The sequence below is a fragment of the Dipteris shenzhenensis genome, chromosome 6 (genome assembly GCF_047967505.1).
Source record: "Dipteris shenzhenensis isolate YYH24624 ecotype China chromosome 6, Dip_SZ_1.0, whole genome shotgun sequence".
Taxonomy (NCBI): domain Eukaryota; kingdom Viridiplantae; phylum Streptophyta; class Polypodiopsida; order Gleicheniales; family Dipteridaceae; genus Dipteris; species Dipteris shenzhenensis.
The window spans coordinates 9,045,530-9,059,598 of record NC_141601.1 but is presented as its reverse complement, the minus strand read 5'-3'; the positions used below and the strand labels follow the sequence as shown (position 1 = coordinate 9,059,598).

The window sequence follows — 14,069 nt, the reverse complement described above, 5'->3', positions numbered from 1 at the left end:
TCAACATGAATATATGAGTATTTTGATCTCAATTTTCGTGTACATAATGTTATATTTTTAATCTTTCAAATGCCCAAACTTGTAGCCAAAAACTATTTTGGGTCTTCTCGAAATTAACGACGTTCTAGAATTCCATTGGTATGGAAAACATTTACCATAGTTGGTGTTTATACCAACACCTAACCCGCCCACCAACAGTACTCTTGATTCTTACACCCGCGCCCACACTTGCAAAGCATCGATAGCCAAGCGTTGGTAAGCTACCCTGTGTTATAGTGCCCTTACAACTTACACAAGCAATAAACAAATACTATTTTAGTTCAAGCTTTCAAGATTGCTTGCTAGAATGACCTAATAGGCCTTCCTTCTTTTCTTTTCCTTTTTTGATCTCTTATGCTTGGCTAGAGAACCAAGCGTGAGATAAACATTTGTAGCTTATATAACCTAAATTATTCATACAAATAAGTATTGTACAAATAAACTTTAATAAGTGGATGTCATGGCAAATCACCAAAACAACGTGACGTTGCATTAGGAACAAAGGGAGCTCATTTTGGAGCCTTTTAGGGTTTAGAAAAATAGGCTCTCAACCAATCGGAAGAGGGCCAACATAACGTTGAAAAAATACCAAAAACCATGTAAAAAGATAAAATAAGTCATATTTAAAATCTTTTTCTTTTATTATGTCAGACATACGTGAGCTTCAAAAGATGATTTTGTGTATAGAATCTGATGATTCTGACATCGCCATCGTATTTGAAGCAGGGCCAAAACCCCTAAATCAACCCTGGAGACACCGAAAACTGATGCTCGGAGGTCTGAAAAAGGGCCACGGTCGATTTGGGGGTTTCCCCAAATCGACCCTAGAGACACCAAAAACTGATGCTCGGAGGCCCGAAAAAGCTGGCCCTTTTTCAACGCTGTCCCTTTTTCGGGCCTCCGAGCATCGGTTTTTCCTGAAATCGACCCTGGAGACACTGAAAATCGACGCTCGGAGGCCCGAAAAAGGGCCAGAGTTGATTTAAGGGTTTTGGCCTGCTCTAGATGTGCTGGTGATGATTCTGGCGCTGGCGATGTCAAAATCATCACATTCTGCACAGAAAATTAAGGATCTTATATATGCATTAAATGTGAAGCCTAAGTACTAAACTGACGTTTTTGCAGTAACACAACAAGACAAAGCACCCATAGACGTGCACACAGATGCGTTTCATGAACTAAATAAAAAACTTACGGGTGCGTTTATTTGCACGTCTATTTGCGCGTCAGGAGACCCACGTTTAATTGCACGTCTATATATCAGACTTACGCGCGTATAGATGCGCACAAACATGCGTAAATAGACGTGCTTATAAATGCTTTCATAGACGCACGTATAGACGCAAGTCGCACAGACAGATGCGAATATAAACGTGTTTTTAAACGCACTGATAGACGCGCTTTTTTTTTATTTATAAATTTTACAGAATACTGTGTATGTTGTGTATGCTATATAGTTACAAGAATCCCATATCCACATTCTGTAATTCAATTCTTACAGCCAACCGCATTTTTATTACAATTCCAAATAAAATATTACAACTCCAAAACGCAATAAAATTGAAAGCTCAAAAAGTGCTTGTATATACATATAGCACGAAGCTAAGCCACGTCATGTGGCTCCAAGTACAAAAAATAAGGAAGCTAAGCCATGTCATGTGGCTTCAAGTACAAAAAATAAGAGGAGTCTATATACAAGAGGCACGAAGCCAAGCCAATGGCTTTAAGTACAAAAAAGAATAGTAGCACTACTTCTACGACTAATCCTCGCTGCCTCCACGCTCCCTTCTGCGCTGCCTTCTGCGCTCCCTTCTGCACCTCCTTCCTCGACTTCCTCGTCGTCTTGTGCAGGGGCGGCCTGTAAACAAGGGACAACATATATCAATGTATGAAAAATCAAATCTTTACTTATAATTTTGGCATTATTTAATTACTTTCAAATACCTGGGGGGCCTGTCCAGTAGCTCGGGTATACTGCTCCTCAGTAATCAACCCGTCATCATAGAAGTGCCTCCATGTATCTCCTCTGCGATGGTGGCGGTGGTAGGCTGTCTCCACTGGAGTAGGGTATCTGCCCACGATCTCAAGCTGCATGACCGCGATACACTTTGTGGAGGGATTAGTATAAAGAAACAACCAACCTCCTAATAAACTACATAAGCAATATAATTTGAGATCGATACTTACAAATTGGGCCTCCCATGATTCAACACCCCCTGCTCCAAAATGCGCGCTTCCATATTCCTCCATCTGGATCCTCCGTGCCTCCACGTGCTACAGACTGGGCTCCTCCCTCGCTGACTTCATTGCCTTCTTCCACTCACGCTTCTGAGCGGTGTGGGGTGGGCCCCTTGGAGGTTGACCTGCCTCAATCCTGGCAAGCTCCGCTAGTGCCTGCCTCTTAAGGGAAGATCTTTTATTGCTAAGTATCGTAACAATCTTTGACTTCCCCCATTTATCTGTGAACTGGCGATTGGGGGGGTTAGGATACCTAGAGCGAACAGTAGCGAGGGTCTCATCAGCCAACCTCTTTGGGTGGTCTTTATAGTGGATAAAGCAATCTCTGTAATTGTTAGCAATTACAGAGCGCATGAAGGCCATGATGTCCTTCCCCCGCGCATCCCTCAAGATGCCTCCTGTCTGAGTGATGTCATAATAAATCGTACCATCACCCAGAGGCACGTCTAAATCATCTGAATCATCCTCCTCACTGCCACATGGCCCAAAGCACTGTGCCATGCATCCGCCACCGCTCTCCCTGCTACTACGCCTGCTACCCTGTCGTGTCGAGCTCGTACGCTTGGCCAATCGTAGCTGGAGACTGCACGGGACTATGGTGACCACTCGTAGCTGGAGAACCGAGTCTCGACGGCTGGGGAGTACGTCGACGGCTTGCCGAGACAAAAGGACCTCCTGACGGCATGGGGGAAGGGGCATAAGACGGTACGGGGGAAGGGGCATAAGAAGGGGCATAAGATGGCTGTGCGGACTCCGCTGGGGTGATCTCAGGCGGTGTGGGGTGGCTCGAAGTCTGTAGTGCTGACTCTTGGGGAGTGTTAAGGATACCCGTCATATACCCATATAACTCAGTAGGACTAGGAGGGTGCCCTAAAAGATTATATAAGTCCTTCCATATCGATTCCCGCGGATTAGGTGAGCTAGAAGCACTTCCTTCCCACATGTTGAGCTGGAAAAAAGGAAACAAATCTATTACTGGGGAAGAAAAGAGAGGCTCTGTCAGAGCGCGTCTATAGACCCGTCTGATTTGTGCGTCTATAGACGTGTCTAACAGAGCGTTTTACAATTCGTTTAAAAGCGCGTCTAACAGTCCGTCTAAAAGAGCGTTTAAATGCACGTTTAACAGTTCGTTTAAAAGTCCGTTTATCAGGCCGTCTGCGTGAGCATCTACAGACGCGTCTGTGTGTCTCTGCAACAAGCCAGACGTGCGGATAGACGCGTCTGTAGATGCGCTTTTAGACGCATCCTGAGACGCGTCTGTAGACACGTTCTGACAGGCAAGAATACTAAAAAGTTGAAAAGGACGTTGCGCCCAACAAAAGAACGTGTCGCTCATACCTAGATCCTGCGTTTCGTGGATGCGAGAGAGTACAAAACTGGAAAGAGCAAGCAAGAACAACTTAGAAAGGACTTACTTGGAAAAAGGTATGGAAGGATCTTTCTTTTCCAAACTTGTTTCTTCTCCTTGTTCGTACTCCTCCTCTCCCTTAGGCTTGGAAGCAAGTGTAGGTACGGTCCCTTTCTCTTGAGTGCAAGCTTGGAACTGTGTATGGGAGGCTCTCTCTTAAGCTTCGAATCTATGGAACTGCTAATAAATAAGGAAGGAAGCCGCTCGCGAAGTTTAAGTAATGAAAAGAAAAGCAAAGCGAGTGGCACGCCAAAAAGCAGGTTTAAAAGCCGCGTTTATAGTCGCGTCTATTAGCGCGTCTATAGGCACGTCTAAATACACAGAGTAGACGCGCATTTAGACGCACCGTTAGACGCGATATTAGACGCGACTATAGACGCGCCGATAGACGCAACACAGAGTTTAAATTAAGCATTTGAAGAAGAGAAAATTTGGTGGGTTGTTTGTTTGTAGGATGTCTCCATCTTCAACAAGTAGCTCCAGTGAGGATGAATCCCTCCGTATCCACCATCGCGAATTGTGGTTGGAGCAAAAAATCAAATGTCTGTGTGATCGATGTCGAGGAAACATGTATCATGCACGCAGGATTACGCTCAATCATATCTCAAAGTATGGAGAATGGGATGTGACCGTAAACAGGGTAAGGATTTGTAAGTTAAGGTCGATTGAGATACCTATGGGTGTTCATATGTTTGGGTTATAATGATCCCGTTTTAATTTGATACAGGATGCAGTGCCACACCCGCACATGTTACCCTATGCCCGTCGTGAGGAGGCGAAGCGTCGGCGATATGAGGTGGGATCTTCAGGAGGGACCGTTACGGATGCATGGAGTGATGGTGATAGTAGCCCTCCACCATTACCTCATGAAGCCGTGGAGGAGGAGGTGTTTGATGATATGGTGCAGGATTTATATGTCCATCAAGGGAGGGATAATAGCATGGAGCAGGATGATCTTTTTACCGTAGCATCGACTCCACTGTTTGAGGGGTGCACATTCTCTGTTCTACGTGCCTCCCTTGAGTTACTAAACTTGCAAACCATCTATGGATGAAGCAATGCAAGTTTGAATGCATTACTCAAGTAAGCTTTAATTTAAAGTCGATTTTGCAAACATGATGAATTATGCGCGTGGGTCAATTACTCGAATGCTTTTCCTCATTTACGGTCTTCACGTGCAGGCTATTGTGTAAAATGCTTCCAAGGGAGAATAAATTACCGACCTCAAGAGATATGGCAAGGCAACATGTGACCTCTCTTGGAGGATTAGATTACAAGTGCATCCATGCATGTGTCAACGATTGCGTTTTGTTTCGTGGACTACATAAGGATGCAAGAGAGTGTCGTACTTGTGGAGAGGCAAGATATAGAGCAGATCTCAAAACCTTGGACGTGCCTCGTAAGGTATTGCGACATTTTCCCATAATCCCTCGCATCCAACATATGTTCAAGTGCAAATCTATTGCAGAGCTCATGTCATGGCATTCCTCCCATCGATCAATCGATGGCAAGTGGAGAACTCCCGCGGACTCTCCTGCGTGGAAGCATATTGAAGACACATGGCCAAGCTTCAAGGAAGAACCTAGGAGCTTGAGACTTGGATTGGGTATGGACGGTGTGAACCCATTTGGTCTCAAAAGCACGTCTTATAGTGTATGGCCAGTGGTATTGGTGAATTACAATCTTCCACCCTCTATGGCTATTAAGAAAGGACATGTCATGCTGTCCCTTCTAATTCCAGGGAAACATAAAGTCAAAAACTCTGATGTTTATTTGGAGCCTTTGATTGATGAGCTAGAGATACTTTGGAGAGGTATCGAGGTGCATGATGTGAGCAGGCCTCCCTCGTCACGAGACTTCAACTGCAAAGCAGTCTTGATGTGGATGATGCATGACTTCCCAGGCTATGGCGAGTGTTCAGGTAAGCATTGCATTTTTTAATTATGAATAGGCAAAAGACGTGGCACCCTAAACCCACCTTCCACTCTTAATTGCATCTATTGTTCAGGTCTCACTACATCGGGTTACCATGCATGTCCTGTTTGTGGTCCTTCGCTAGTTGCCTCACGGGCAAACGCATTGAATAAGGTCATCTATGAGAATCACCATCGATTTCTCCCACCTGATCATCCTAGATATGTTGCCCCTTGGAATGAAGTCCTCCCACAATCACTCACCGCGGGAGATTGGATGCGAATTTGGGACGGTTCCACGACTCCTCCACCACTTGGCATGAGCCGGTAAGGATTTGTAACTATTGGCTGGAAGTAAAGATTGGCTATATTGGTTGAAAGTAAAGATTGCACGCTAACACTTTATTTTATTTAGATACTCTATCTTTTATCGTTTACCATATTGGTCCCACCTCAAGATCAATCACCTGCTCGATCCCATGCATATCTTCAAGAATGTGACATCTACCATTTGGGAGCATTTGAATGGGACACGAGATTCAGCAGGCATAAGGGAGGATCTACGTGCCACAGGGAGGATGTGTGAAGCTTGGCCTCAAGAGAGACCAAATGGACGTGTTTTTTTACCTCATGCACCGTGGATGTTATCAAAGCTAGAGATGGCGACGGTGAAGCGCACTATTACTATAATTCGTACTCCCACTGGATGCATGAGGTGTTTGAAGGGAGCCTTTACAAAGAGCAAGAAAAGAGGTGTAGAGCAATTATATGGCTTGAAATCTCATGATTGGCACAAGATGCTCCAAGTAAGTATTTTATATGCATAATATTTTTTTCTTCAAATTTGTGAGTGAATAGCTATAAGCAACTAATCAACCATCTCCTCGCGGGTTCAGTTCATACTACCTACTAGCATTTCACGTAGTGCATCAAAGGACGTGAAAGATTGTATTTACAAGATGGGCGAGCTTGTGAGGTATGTGAGCTCAAAGGAAATAGATCCCACCACGCTTGAGAATGCTCGAGTTATGTCAGTGGAGGCGGTTTGTTTAGTGGAGGAGACATTTCCACGTTCTATTCTCACAAGCCAACTACATCTCATAGTACATTTGGTGGATGAGATTGCTATATGCAGTACTATACATGCACGATGGTTGTTCTTCCTCGAGCGCTTCATGAAGACGTTGAAGGGCTTCGTGAGACAAAATGCAAGACCCGAAGGTAGCATGGCCGAGGGTTGGTTGGTACAAGAGTCACTTGTATATATTTCTGAGTTTCTTGTTGATGTGGATAGCTCTCTCCCACGACTATGGAGAGATGATGAAGACCTAAGGATGACCTCTATTGTGCCTCAAGGAAAAGGACACAACAAAGTAATAGACACGGAGTTGCATAATAGTATCAACCTCTTTTGCGTGCTTAATAGTGATGTGATGAAAAGATACAAGATACGAGGATGCAAAGGCAAGAAGACAAGAAGAAAGGGCCCTCTTTCGTACACACCACGGATCTCGTGTGCCATACCCTCAGCATCTAAGAGCACTTCCAAAGGATATTCATGTGGATTGGCTACTTGATGAAATGGAGAAAGCAGAGAAAGACGAGGGGATGCATATCACAATCGAAGAATGGGAGTATGCTAGGGGATGCATGAGCAAGGTCGGTATATAGAATGTTATGCATAAGTTAGGAGCTTTTTATAATTTAGATTGCTTATTTAATTGATTTTTTCTTGGTGTAGTGCACTATGTTCAATGCTATATGGTGTGAGGGCAAGCATTTTCGAACACAACAGATTGATGATAAGAGAAACACACAAGATTGCGGCGTCATTGCTAGCTTTGAGGGAGCCAATGGAGCCATGGATGATTATTGTGGCATAATCCAAGATATCATTATGCTTGACTTTCGACGCTTCTTTGTGTATGTTTTGGATGTAAAGTGGTTTAAGGACGTGGTGGAAAGAGGCCCTAATGCAACAATCAAACGCCATGCAAGTGGCTTTGTAACTATTGACTCCACAAAGTTTTGGGAAAGTAGGAAGGACACACTAGTACTACCGCAACAATGTGAACAGGTACTGTGCACACACATAAAAATACTCGCTTTTAAATATTTGATGCAAGAAAAGTAACATGATTGTATTTGTGTTTGAATTAGGTTGTCTATCAACCAATGGTGGATAATAATAGATGGTGGCATGTCATACCTATTATGCCACGTTCCAAAGTGATGTATAGTACATTTACTAATATGGAGCGTATGGAGGATGATCATGGCCATGGACGTGATGATGACCGTGATACAAGAGAGGAGGATGATCATGAGATAGGAGATATAGATATTGAGGCCGGCATTACCCGTGAGGACGAGCCTACCATTGGAGATGTTGATTTCGATGAGCACATGAGTGGCACAAGTAGTAGTGGGTTGAATGTATTTGTAGATCTAAACACTTGTTTGGATTTTGAAGTAGATAGTTTGGCAAGGGTTGATCTCATTGAGGATGAGATTGCAATTGATATTGGCAAAACTATTTTACATATTGTCTCATTCTCCTCATTTTACTTAATTCTTGTATATGTGGGCTTGCAAAAAATTATGTGCTTTGGTAATCATGGGCAATGTTTGGAAAGCAATGATGTACACCAAAATCTCACTTTCTGTATTCTCTGGAGCGCGTCTACTTACGCGTCTAAATGCGCGTCTGATTCTCAATGTACACGTGCAAATAAACGCGCAGATAAATGCGCTAATAAACGGGATGTTAGACGGGCCCGTATTTTCTCAGACCAAACGCACAAATAGACGCAGTGATTTACGTGCAAATAGACGAGCTTTTAGCCGCGCCTATAGACGCGCCCGTAATTTCTCTACTAAAGCAACGCCTATAGACGCGCCCGCTATTTTGCGCGTCTACCAAGCGCGTCTATAGTTGCTTTGTGTTGTTGTGTAAGTATCCGTATTTTATGGCATTTCCCATATTTTGAGTGCAATAAAAATAGGTAAATAGTGAATTTCTTAGAGGGCCCCAAAATGAGTTCCTTTCTATACTAATGCTAAGATCTTTTGCCAGATTTTTAATATGTATTATTCGGCCAATTTTTCGAATCACAAATTTGAATTTTTCTGCTTAAATTTAAAATATGCTTGAGAGGTGGAAATAGACTTTAGAGTTCCTAATGCATGTTTTAGATCTTAAACAATTGTATGTAGATAATTATAGCAAACATTAAGAGTGTTCTCATCACCGTTGGTAATGATAATACGCGTCATGTCTTTGGGGGGTCACATGTGTCATTTGTATATAGGTTATAATAAACATCATGGTCTTGTTATTTGTACTCTAGGTCATTTTGACATAGAGACTAGATATATTGTCCACATGCACCAAATTTTGGGAGTCTTCGGAAGTCGGAGGAGCTACCAGATTGAAGGGATGAAGGTAGCATGCTACAGAGCCGACAGTGTTGATCGATGAAGCCTTCCCTATAGGGTAAAAGTGGAGATCAGAGATGATGACGAAAATTAGCTGAACCAAGTCTTCGACAATTAATCAAGGTGCTTGATGAGTTCAACTTGATGATCAAAACTTGAACCAAGCTTTGACGAAGCTCGTTGAAGGTGCTTGTGTCTCCTGTTCCATTTTCATCTTCAGCTTAGGAGATTCCGGCAATCGGATGGCGTTATAGATCCATGCACCCACAATGGCTCCAACCACCGGGCCGCCTACGTAAACATACAGCCACTTGAAGTTCCTTGCTACCACTGCTGGTCCGATCGACCTCGCCGGATTCATCGAAGCTCCGCTCAACGGCCTGCACAATTAGTACTCCACAATCTCAATTCCATGTCGATTGCACCTCTTGTACAATCATCCCACATACAAAACATGCTATTTGAACCAGTTTCAGTCGTGTCGATGCAAAACGCGCTATTACAACCAGTATAATCAGTCTGGTTACCCTGCATACACTCCATTTAGAGCGACCGTCGCCCCTATTGCGATCCCTGCAAACTCTCCCATCTGCCCAGCTCAAAAACACAATGCGATCAGTAAGCTCTGGATCAGTATCGATGCTTGCATTCGTAGCAAGCTCATGCAGATTAGTAAGCTCTGAATCAGTATAGATGTTTGCAGCCAGAGCAATCTCATTAGTAAGCGCTACCCCAGCATTGCAGGCTGTGCAATGTATCAATGGAACTATCAACTCAACAAGTGGAGAAAGATGAAGCAAAGAATGGAAATTGTTCGTTTACCGCACGAAAATCGCTGGCAACCCCCGAGATGACGAACATGAGGATGAAGGTGATAATGGCTTCCACCACGAAAGATTGCAGCGCGCCGTCTGGAGGCTGGCTGACGGCCAGCCCTACTGCTTTTGCGTCGTGGAGGATGAAGCGAAGTGTCAAGGATGCGAAGGCGGAGCCTGAAACCTGAGCGATCACGTAGGGCAGCACCTGTCCAAAACAGATATCGAGATTACAGCCTACTGCACCTTCTACAATCGAAATGCTCTCTCTCCGTCTCTCTCTTTCCCTCAATCTCTCAAGACTGCGATTCTTCACTCTTCTACTGATTTATCAATGCAGGGTTGATCGAATTGCTTTCCCTCAATCTCTCAAGACTGCGATTCTTCACTCTTCTACTGATTTATCAATGCAGGGTTGATCGAATTGCTTGCCTCTATCCATGGAAACCTCCCCACTGTAGCGAATGCAAGTGTCACCGCCGGATTTATATGCGCTCCGGAGATGTGTCCCGTTGCGTAGATCATAATCATCACGGCGACTCCAAAGCTCGTTGCAATCGCTACATGGGCAATGTCCCCGCCGTGCAGCCGATCCACGATTATGGACCCGCACCCCGCAAGCACCAGGAAAAATGTCGCAACGAGCTCAGCTATCATCTGCCAAGAAGCTTTCGATTGTCACTACCATGTCGGATTGGATTCAGAAACGTGCTTTTTGTCGTGCATTATATTCTGACTTCACCTTCTGAATTAGAGTTGGTTTAGCGACAACGGCCTCCATAGACGCGCTCATCATTTTGCCCGAGTTGCCTGACTCCATTATTACGGGAGAGTCCATTTTCATGGGCTCGAGCTCAAACGCGGAGTTCTTTGACTGATTCATTGGATTCTTAATCGTCGAGTGACTCTGGTCGAATTCAACAAAGTCGAATCGCACCTTGCCGGGAGGCATGCCAGCTGCTAGCAAGTCAAAGGAATCCTGAGATTTGTGTCTGATTTCTTCATGCCTTTTGGGTTCCATCTTCACCTGCAGAATATAGCTCGGTTCAACGTACACTAGTGGAGCACACCGACGGAGCCCTTCAGTTGCCAATCACCAGGCAAGCATAACCTGAGGAGCAAGCGCTGCCAAGCAACCACGCAATCTGGGTCATGAGCATTTTGGAACTCATTTCTTAGGTCAACCATGCAATCTCTGTCATGATTCAGGCATTTCAGCTACTTTCTTCACTTCAGAGTGCATATTCGACGAACATAGGCAGAAATTATGGCGCTATAAACAACACATGAGCCACGCAATCTCAGTCATGAAAGAAACTCTCGCCGAGAAGGAAATCTGGCGCATGGTAACAAGAAATTGTGAAATTAAACATGGAATTTCATTCACAAAGCAAGCTAATGTTCACCAGAGAGTGCGCATTTGACAAGTATAATCAGAGGGTATGGAGCTAAGACATCCAGGCAGGTGCAATCTCTGGGAGCGTGTCCGCCTCAAATTTTCTCCCTGGAATATTGCAAATGCTACCTCGGCAGGGCTGTTGCACAAGAGCAAGCAGCTTCGATCTCTTGGAGTGCGAAACTGATATCAACCTACTCTCGGGAGTGCTTATAAAATATGTAAGCCGTCCCAGCTCATGGCCGATCACAAAATCATTGATAATTGCAGTGAATTAGCTTCTTTGTAAATAAAATTGCCTGAGCTGAGCCGAGAATCAAGACACAAAAGAGAATATGGATCTCGTCTATATTTGCCAAGGCGAGGAATCGAGCTCCACGTTTAATCTGATGCCTGTCACGTTGATGTTCACTTCTATCGCTATCCCGGAAGAGGCTATTATACGTAACTGTTCCTGGCCGGCAAACGGTGTGACTCTTACGTTCCTACTTTAAGCTTGATTTCTTCGTGTAGGTGCTAAAGCTATCATCTTCGCCCGCTCTAAACATTGTATGGTATGGAACGTATCCTAAGATTATGCATGGTGAGTTGCTTTGATAGTCTTTTTTACTGCCATGCCAGTAGAAAATATTTTCAAATGCACAGATCAAGTGATTAAAATAATCGAAGTTCCAACTACTTGTCTTCTTTTTCTTTAGCATAGCTATAGCATAATTAAGCGCATTGTCGCTATCTTTGCATGAGCACTCCACCAGGGTCCAGCTGCCAGCATCCGACTCTCTTTACTTTCTCTCTCTCTCTCTCTCGACTCCTAAATCTCTCTGTAGCCATAGTCAAGACACCTCATTCTCTGCACTAGGAAACTGATATATAACTACACTGTGAATAAATAAACAAATGTTAGCTCATTGAAGTAGCAACAAAATTTGCTGTGCTTGAATACAAAATTTGCTGTGCTTGAATCGCCTACTTTCAGGACATAAGAACTTACATCATGCTCTGATTCCTTTGTCGCCGGCCAGCACTTGCAAGATGAGCATCATCTGTTACCTAGTGGAAAATTGGACATCTGTAAGCCTAAGTTAATAGTGAAAAAGTTAGTAGTGGAAAGTTGTACACCTAAAAGCGATGATATTGCATCGGAGATCATCGTCGTCGGCACTTGGCATGTGGGGATAGCATATAACGAGGAACTGAGAAAAGAGATTGTCCTGACGGAACCACTGCGGGCCGTCTTGAGCATCTTCGTGCTCAGTTAACTTGCTAGGTGCAAACAGCAAGCGAAATTATTTTGTCATTTGAAATGCGCTCTTGCGCTTTTGGGCGCGTGCAGGTCAACGCAACACCTTGAAATAATCGCCGCAGCAGGGGATTCAATCGGTAGAGCTTTTGGAATCAGCCGCACCTTCGCAAGAATGAACTCATGCGGTCCAAGAACTCATGAGCCACATGACAAATTTCGTTTGGCCGCCAGCACGTCGATAAATTGAGCATAAAGATGCTAAGGTGAAATGGGTTTTTGGGCCCTGCAACGGTCCTAAGGGATGTCCTACCTACAAGGGTCCTAAGGGATGCCAGGTTAGTAAGTTTCTCATTAGGTCCATAGTTTTGAAGTTAGATCATTTGGTTAATTTGATTTTGGTTAGTATGAGCTTTAAGTGTGCGTTAGTATAGCTCAAGAGCTTAATGTGTTTAGGGTTTAAGTTTTTGTTAGTAGTAGCTCAAGAGCTTCATGTGTTTAGGGTTTAAGTTTTTGTTTGCTTTTGGAGGTGCTAAATGTTATTGTCTTTCGTTATGGGGATCCTCATGGTTTTGTCTTTTGTTAGGTATTTCTTTCTAAAGATAGAGGCTTTCTTTGTCTCTTTTATGAGACCACCTTTATACTACTCTTTCCAAAGTAGGAAAGTCCCCACTTTTATTTAATGGTCCATCCACCACACCCCTCTTTTCTCTCCTCTCTTTCACTCATCGTGCTTTGCCCCATAATCCTTCTCCTTCACTTGCTTTTTCTCTTTTCCTTTCCTTCAAATTTACACCTATCATTTCCTTTTTATAAGTTATTGGAAACATTCATGGAGCTACTTTACACTTAGACTTATAATGACACTCCGAAAGGCAGGGCCTTAGTGGCCTCCCCACCTTGTTTTTTTTAACTCTCACACACTACACTCGGGCAAAGCCAGCTTGGTTGCCTGAGAATTTTGAATGCATGCGAGGAAGGCGAGTGTCCTACTGCTTAGAAATTACTGACCCATGGTACTTTCTAATAAAGGGCCAATAAGAGCATGGTCGATAAGTGGGCACCAGGTGCAATAGTAAGCCAAATCTGTGGCACAAGCACAATGTGATCTAGATGCATGGCATAGCTGACAATGACATACATTGGAAGGACATAATTTTTTAGTAGCAAGGCAATGTTGATAGTGCAGGCTATGTGGTACATGAGCACAGGATGCACGCTTTTTTGTGTGACACACCACACAACATGGGTGTATGAAGGCAATAGCAGCGGCTTAGATGACTCCTATTCTTGAGATGGAATATGTGAAGATCTAATGGTCGAGATCATACCTCACGCAACCACTAACGTTGATGGGTCGCCTAAGGCGAGTCTTAAGAATTTGAGTTTCAATCCACATGGTTATTATAACGCCACATGCTTATTATCACCATGTCTTTACTAATGGAAACATTTTAGGTTTAGCTCAACTCATTCTGATAGTTTGTGTTGAGTTTTTAAGTTTATCTTCTATTTTAAACCATACTAGGGATCTCATAATATTTTAACACAATCTTTGATTTTGGAAAAAATTAACAGAGCC

General features: G+C 43.7%; 1 protein-coding gene across 1 annotated transcript; it reads right to left on the bottom strand.

Annotated features, from left to right (window-relative positions):
- Positions 1 to 9,184: 9,184 nt before the first annotated feature.
- Positions 9,185 to 10,872, bottom strand: LOC147900743 (aquaporin NIP1-1-like). Its single transcript, XM_087375732.1, has 5 exons — positions 10,594 to 10,872; positions 10,284 to 10,508; positions 9,859 to 10,059; positions 9,564 to 9,625; positions 9,185 to 9,416 (listed from the first exon to the last, which is right to left on the bottom strand). The coding sequence occupies exons 1-5, from the start codon at positions 10,870 to 10,872 to the stop codon at positions 9,185 to 9,187; spliced, it is 999 nt and encodes a 332-aa protein (XP_087231858.1).
- Between the last annotated feature and the right edge of the window lie 3,197 nt (positions 10,873 to 14,069).